This window comes from Mus caroli, chromosome 6, assembly GCF_900094665.2.
Source record: "Mus caroli chromosome 6, CAROLI_EIJ_v1.1, whole genome shotgun sequence".
Classification (NCBI taxonomy): Eukaryota; Metazoa; Chordata; class Mammalia; order Rodentia; family Muridae; genus Mus; species Mus caroli.
In genome coordinates this window covers 88,086,917-88,094,035 of record NC_034575.1, presented here as the reverse complement: position 1 = coordinate 88,094,035, position 7,119 = coordinate 88,086,917, and the positions used below count along the sequence as shown (strand labels likewise).

General features: G+C 49.8%; 1 protein-coding gene across 1 annotated transcript in view; it reads right to left on the bottom strand.

Moving 5' to 3' along the window:
- Nucleotides 1-7,119, bottom strand: part of Fgd5 (FYVE, RhoGEF and PH domain containing 5) — a 97,476-nt gene that overhangs the window by 31,570 nt on the left and 58,787 nt on the right. The window contains exons 4-5 of the mRNA XM_029478584.1: nt 6,652-6,710; nt 6,517-6,547 (exon numbers count right to left, since the gene is read on the bottom strand). Coding sequence (XP_029334444.1) covers nt 6,517-6,547; nt 6,652-6,710 — 90 coding nt within the window. The remainder of the gene's footprint in view (nt 1-6,516; nt 6,548-6,651; nt 6,711-7,119) is intronic.

Genomic DNA, 7,119 nt, shown 5'->3' with positions numbered 1-7,119 from the left:
GAACCACAAACGTGAAGAAGCCAAAGAGTGCTGTGCTGTGAAGGAGGGCTCATGCTAGGAAGAATTCTGAAAACCTACTGGAACGGGCCAACAAATGCCTGGGGTGAGGAACTGCCCAGCCAGCAAGGTACCAGGGACAATAAGAAGCGTGNGACAGTACAGGAGAGGAAGGTCTGGCCACCTGCTCTTGGAAGCTCTTCTGCCCATCACTGTAGCTTTGGAGCAAAGTGGGAGAAAGGAGGTAGCTGTGGAGAGCCTGTGGCTCAGAAGCCGTCTATTAAGCTTCCACCCTGGGAATGAGACAGGTAAGGGGAGTTCACGTGTCCTTGGGGTGCTGGGCAGGAGGTGAGCATTGTTGAAAGCACACTAAACATAGCTAAAACAATGCTTGCAACAAGTTCATATTTTAAGTCCTATTGATGTTTATCTTCCCGTAAACAAATGAGATGGACTACTTGACTCCCTGGTAGGCGGTGTGCTCAGTGGATGTCCTGGCTATCATGAGCAGAGAACTGTCAACCAAATTGCCAGTCTGCCAAGCACCAAGCAGCCCAGAGACCCCCATGAGGAAGCCACAAGATGATTGTGGCTACCCAAGTTGAGCTCCTGTTCATGCAGTCACAGCCATAACAGCCTTAAGCTGTGTCTTAAAGTTTACTAAGGGGGCTGGAGAGATGGCTCAGTGGTTTAAGAGCACTGACTGCTCTTCCAAAGGTCCTGAGTTCAAGTCCCAGCAACCACATGGTGCCTCACAACCATCTATAATAGGATCTGATGCCCTCTTCTGGTGTGTCTAAAAACAGCTACAGTGTATTCACATAAATATAATAAATAAATCTTAAAAAAAAAAGACATTTACCAAGGACGTTCCCAATCACCAGTCTCATGAATACTATCAGACCCTGAACCATTTCCCAGTACGCCAGAGAGTGAGAGCCTTCCCAGGGTTTACAGACTGCAGACTGGTGTGACTTGTGTAAGCACAGTGATCCAATTACATGAAGGTCTGCTGTGGTTGATGCTAACACCTCTCTGTCTATAGAAACGGACTGCCCAGGTCACTGGAGAGCCACTAGAAATGCCCTCCTATGATGCCCCACCCATAAGGCAGAGAGAGGCGGTGCCCAGCCAGCGGTAGCACCCACAGCCACAGAAGAGTGAGCCATGAGGCTGAGCCCTAGAAACGATGGNGGTCTGAGAGTACCCTTGGCTTTGGGCTTCAAGGGGAGCAGAAGAGATGAAGACAGAATTGGTGGCAGAGCCTGGAGCTCACATCACCTGTGAGAGTTTCAGCAGAGCAGCCGTTTGAAGGGGCAGCGGGAGTGACCAACCATAGTGATGGTAGCAGCAGTATCGATGACCTTAACGGTGAAGGGTCTTAGATACACTGGGCCAGCAGTTATCACACCAGCCACTGACAAGAGCTGGGGAATTCCAGGACCCGGGAGGTATAACCAAAGCTGCTGCCATAGGGCTGAGAATTCCTCAGTGTCTGATTACAGATCAGCTATGTCCTGCTCCCTGTCCCCAAACTCAGGCTACAGTGGCTGCAGTCTCTCTCTGAGGGCCAAGAACAGAGAGCAACTGTGAGCTTGCAGTTCTCACAGAGTTGAGTTATCTCCCTGCCTACAGCATCTGCATGTAAAGTCTGTCCCTTCCCACTGCTCAGATCCAAGTCAGCCTTGCATTACAGCTACATTTATCAGTGCCTCATTGGGTTCTCGTGCACAGGCTGGGTTGTGGAACTTATCTCACTTATCTCCCAACACACTCACCTCAAACCCACAAGAGTCAAAACTCCCTTGTCCTATGAGATTGAAGGCTCTTCCTCTCTGCTGATGCTGCCCTGGTATGATGTGAAACTCTCCTATATTCTGGGGACAGAAGAACTGAGGGACCTGCCTCTCTTCCTCCAGGTCCCTAATTACACCATAGGTGATGGCTATCTCTCCGAATGCTCACCTCAGGGCCTTGTGATGGCTGCCTGTGACTGTGAGCCTCTAACTCTCCTGAGGCACAGCTTCATCTCATCTGCCTTTTTATGAACCCACCCTTCCTTCCCTCCTTCCCTCCTTCCTTTTTNAAAAAAAAATGCAGCTTGTAGTCTGCATAGCATGTGCATGCACTGCCAGAAAGGCCAGGAGAGAGCATAGGATCCCCAGGAACTAGAATCACAGATAGTCGTGAACCCCAATGTGGGTGCTGAGAACTGAACCCCAAGTTCCTCTGCAAGAGCAACAGGTGCTCTTAACCACTGGGTCANTCTCTTCAGTCTGAAGCCTTCTATTTTCTTTAAGAGACAACAACCCACTTCCACTTCCTAAGTCTACATTAGAGATCTGACTTGAGGCAGGAGAGTAGCATTGGGGTGTGTGTGTGAGGAGGGGTGTCCACCTGCTTCTGCTGCCAACACTGACTGCTGCCAAATGCTAAAGGAAACGGAAGCTGCCAAAGCACTGCCCTGAGGGAAGCTCTTCTCAGCTATGCACAGATTCTATCTGTGTAAAGCAGGAGACCCCCACCCCCCTTGCTGACTGGGAACAGGGAGGGCTTTTCTGGAGTATCTACTGTCCCCTTCCCAGGTGAGCTCCATCATGGACACAAAGAAGTAGGGCCAGCGAGTTGTACTTAGCTTTGGCCACCAACTTCTATTTGCTCTGGCTACCAGAGACACTGACAGGCAACAGGAGGAAACTGTCCAGCGATGTCCTAGGCATCTTCAAGAGAACCAGCGCCTGCTGGGAGTCTGAAACTTGTTTTTCTCCTTTCCTTTCTTTCTGCCTGAGAGATATATGATGTGGGGGTTGGATGTGATATGGGTATGAGGTTAGGGTTCCATGTTCATGAGGAACCTGTGAAGTGCAAGCAGCTTCCGAGCCGTGGAAGAACCTCCACATGAGGATAACCTCTAAGCGACTTAAGCTGCCATATTTGAAGTTTTGTTACTAGAAATCAAACACAGTTCCTAAGAGACACAAAATCATTTTTGAAAAGGCGTCTATGGTGAATTATGTTTTCCAAAAATGACCACAACAGTATCTCCTACAGGATATTTATGCAATGTGCGCTTGATAATCCTCCCACTAAGGGTACAGATTATATCCCTTGCCCTTGAACTTGGGTGGACCTCTGTAACTGTCTCCACTAGTGGAGTATGGCGGAAGTGGCGCTACGTGACTTCCAAGCCTTGGTCATAAAAATGGCACGCATTTCCTCTGGGCTTTCTCTTGGGACAATCACTCTTGGCACTCAGCCACTGGCTGGGAGGAAGTCCAGACTTGCCTACTTAGATACCACGAGGAGAGCGCATAGGTAAGTTTGTTGGCCATAGGCCCAGATGAGGCCCGACAGTAGCTACCATCTGCCATCATACATGTACGAGAAGACACCTACAGGAGACTATAGTCCCCAGCCATCAAGTTACTGCTGCCCTTTGAATCTTCTGGGTTAGGGCCCAGATGCTGCTGAGCAGAGATGAGTTTCTCACCAAGCCTTGTGACAATCTCTGGGACAGAGGATCTGAAAACAAGATGACATGGGGNCTTACTTCACTGAGACCTGTGGGAAAGATGGCAGGGGAACTTTGAGCATAGTAGTAGTGTGCTACTCCATATCACTGAGTCCTGGACATGCTTGTTCCCTGGTGACCCCTGGGCTGAGACCTGAGTGAAGAGAAGACACTGACCATCAAGCGATGGAACTTACGAGCCAATGGAAGAGCAGGCACAGGCTACAGGACACCCCACCACAGCAGTTCAGGGGCAGTCAGAAGGCAGAGGAAAGATGGAGCACAGAAGAAGTGTAGAAGGAGGTGCCAAGTGGTGCATGGGCCAGACACCAGTTCTTTTGGGCTCTAGAACTTCTCTCAGGGGATCTGATAGCAGCCACTTTCCCACTGGCAGTCTAGAGAGCCTTTGTTTGGGGGACGGACCCCTGGGAGCAACTATCAGCTTCTACTAGGTGAAATCTCATTACAAGTGAGTAAACAGAAACAAAGGTGACTGAGGCCAGTGCTGTTCAAAACACCAGGTCCTCACGCACGAGGAAAACCATAAGCCCCAAGACGGCACTGTCGGAGCCTTGCAACCTGCTCATCTTGGTTTTGGGTCCTTCCCCGACCCCCATTTTGACTTTCTGCCTCTTTGAAACAGCCACAGTTAACTGCATAGTCGATACGCCACTCAACCCTACGTCATATATCTTCAGGCTCCATGCACCTGCCCAGGCTGATCACTCCACCTTCTGCACCTNGTAGAATCTCTCCCTCCAAGTCCATGTTTATAGCACCTTTCCTATAANCCTTCCTGGATTCCAAAGTGGAAAGCCTGTTCTCATCATGCCCATGTAGATTCTGCACACAAAAACACAGCTGTGCAAATTCTATTTATGCTGAGAGACGTGAGTGTGGNGTCTCCCCACCTCCATCCTCTCCTTTAACAAAAATGACATTTGTCAGGCTGGGGAAATGGCTCATGGGTAAAATGCTTATGGTACAGCCTAAAGACTAGAATTTAGATCCCTGGAACCTACATTAAAGTTGAACAGCTGCCACGGTCACCTGCAATCCCAGCACTTGAGAAACAGAAGACAAGGGATCCCCGGGGTGAATCAGCTAGCAAGAATAGCTAGAATTGGTAAGCATGGGGTTCAGTGAGAGAGCCTCTCTCAATAAATAAAAGATGGAAAATGACTCAACTTTAGGCCTACACACATGCACACACAGAAGCATACTCACATATGTGTAGGGGACACACACACANACACACACCCGGCACTGAGACCTACTCAAGAGCAAATATGGGGANTTTTTCATCTTTGGGGCTCCAAGGCCTATTTCAGTAACAATGGCAACCAGTCTATAATATTTCAGAGTGAATGGGGGAGGGGAGAGAATGAGAAGAGGGTACTTGGGGAGAATGAATGAACCAACAGATTCATTGACAGATGGATTGACAATGAATGAGGAAGGGAGGGAAGGATGGATGGATGAACAAATGGATAAATGGATAAAGGAAGAGATGAGTGGGTGGATGGGGAAAGAAGGGAAGTATGGGTGGATGGACAGATGGATGGATGAAAGGAAAGATGGATTGGTGAGTTGATGGCACAGAGGTAGAGAGATGGAGCAGTACACGGATGGTTAGATGGCTGATGGATAACGGAGTAGTGGGTGGACAGTGGGGAATGGCCATGTGGTTGTGGCATGTGGTGCCTTGGGGATGAGGGAGATGAGTGGCCAAAGTCATCTGGCTGGGTAGGACACTGATGGATGTACAGGAGGGTGGAAGCTTTGGTGACTGGGTTCTGGAAGGACAGAAGAGAGTACCCAGCCTGTGTGAAGCTGCCAGGCAGGAGCAGGCAAGGGANCAGAATTCAGGGCTCCATTCTTCCCTGCCCTGCTGAGCCACCTTTTAGGAGTGAAGCGGGAAGGTCTGGGATACTTAAGTCTTGGGAACTTTCAGGTTTAATAACACAGAGAACTGGGATCCCAAACAGCTGTCCATGCTAAATCAGAAGACTGNTCTGTTCTCCACTCAGAGACGGGACCTCTTCCTGCTCACATGGGGATAGCACAGCAGTGTGGTATTTAACTGGCTCACCCAGAGGCCTGGCTTGGTGCAGGACACTGGGAAATGGTGCTTTGCTCTGCNGACTGGATCATACATGAGAAGAGTGGAGTAAGTGTCAGGAAAGCCCATTTCTACCTTGGCTCCATCACTATATGACCTGGGACAAGTCCTCTGAGCTTATNCATCACTACCTGCGAAATGTCTAAAGTGGCCGCAGATGACTCTGACATTGCATGAGCTGAACAGATGAAGCCAGGGAATCAAGGACCAAGGCAGAACTGCGGTGGNGCTGTGACTCCTCACACATTTGGGAGAGCTGTCACAAGGCCTAAACACCCCATTCTCTCATCTTCGCTGCATGCAACCTTCCTTGGGACCCAGCCTGAACCGAAGCCATCTCCCCATGGAAACCTGCTCAAATGCTCCATATTCATGGGTGTCTCCCCTGCACCCTCAATGATTTCTTCTTGCTTTTGTCTCTGGAGAGCTCCTAGAGAGGAGACCAGGATGGCTGAGAAGACCCCTTGATTCCCTGAACAACTGTTATTGTGCAGGCACATCAAGATCCACATAAGGACCCAAAGATAAGGCACATGCATNGAGTTTGGGCACAGTGGTGGAATGCTTACTCACCTGGCATGCTGTGAGCCNTAGGTTCCATCCCCACCACCACAGTAACAAACACACAAACTGCCCTCGACATCCCCATCTACCCTCAAACGTCCTCCCAGAGCCTTCTGCCAGAGCTCCCACCCCACCCAGGCAGGGAGGCATCCTGCCCAGTACATCCATCAGCAGACCAGGCTTCCCTGAAAAGCCTGGCCCAGAGCCTGAGCCACCAAGCCTATAAATGTAGTCACCCCTGTCTGCTCCCTGATTTCTGCCTCTCAGAGTCCAGCCCTGTAAAGGGACAATTCATTAGAGACAATCAAAATGATGAACTCACCAGGCTTAAGTGCTGCAACATCTGCACATATCTGTGGAAGGAAAGAGGCATGGGTCTGCATTAACTGCATCCTGGCCAAGCTAGGAGAGGCAGGGCTTAGTGTATAAGCCATGGANAGTTGCTGGGGGCACTCACGCTTTCTCTGAAGACAGCAGCTCCTGAGCGATGACAAGGGCTCTAGACTGTCCTTCACCCTGTGGGGGAAAACACAGTGATGAGCAGGATTGGTAGCTGAAAAGACAACACTGAAAGTGACCTTGCTATTAGAGGTGGGTCTGAGTGTTTGTCACAACCAGTGTGACCACCAGCAAATGACTCATTGATCCTTAGTTTCCTCATCTATGCATGTGGGCATGAAAAGTATCTACCCAGAAGGCTGCAGAACAAATGCCCTGCATGGTGTTTGACTCAGTGTTCAGGAAATGCCCCTGTGAAGGTGGCACGAATTTGGCGCCAGCATCCTGTCCCACCAGTCCTGATCACCTGTTGTCTCTGTATGAGGGCATCCTCTTAAGTGTCTTTCTGGAAGCAAGCCTTAATTTCCCCTGTGCAGACAGAGCAACCTAAACATGCCCTTAGAGCTTAAACCTTGTGTGCTTCTAA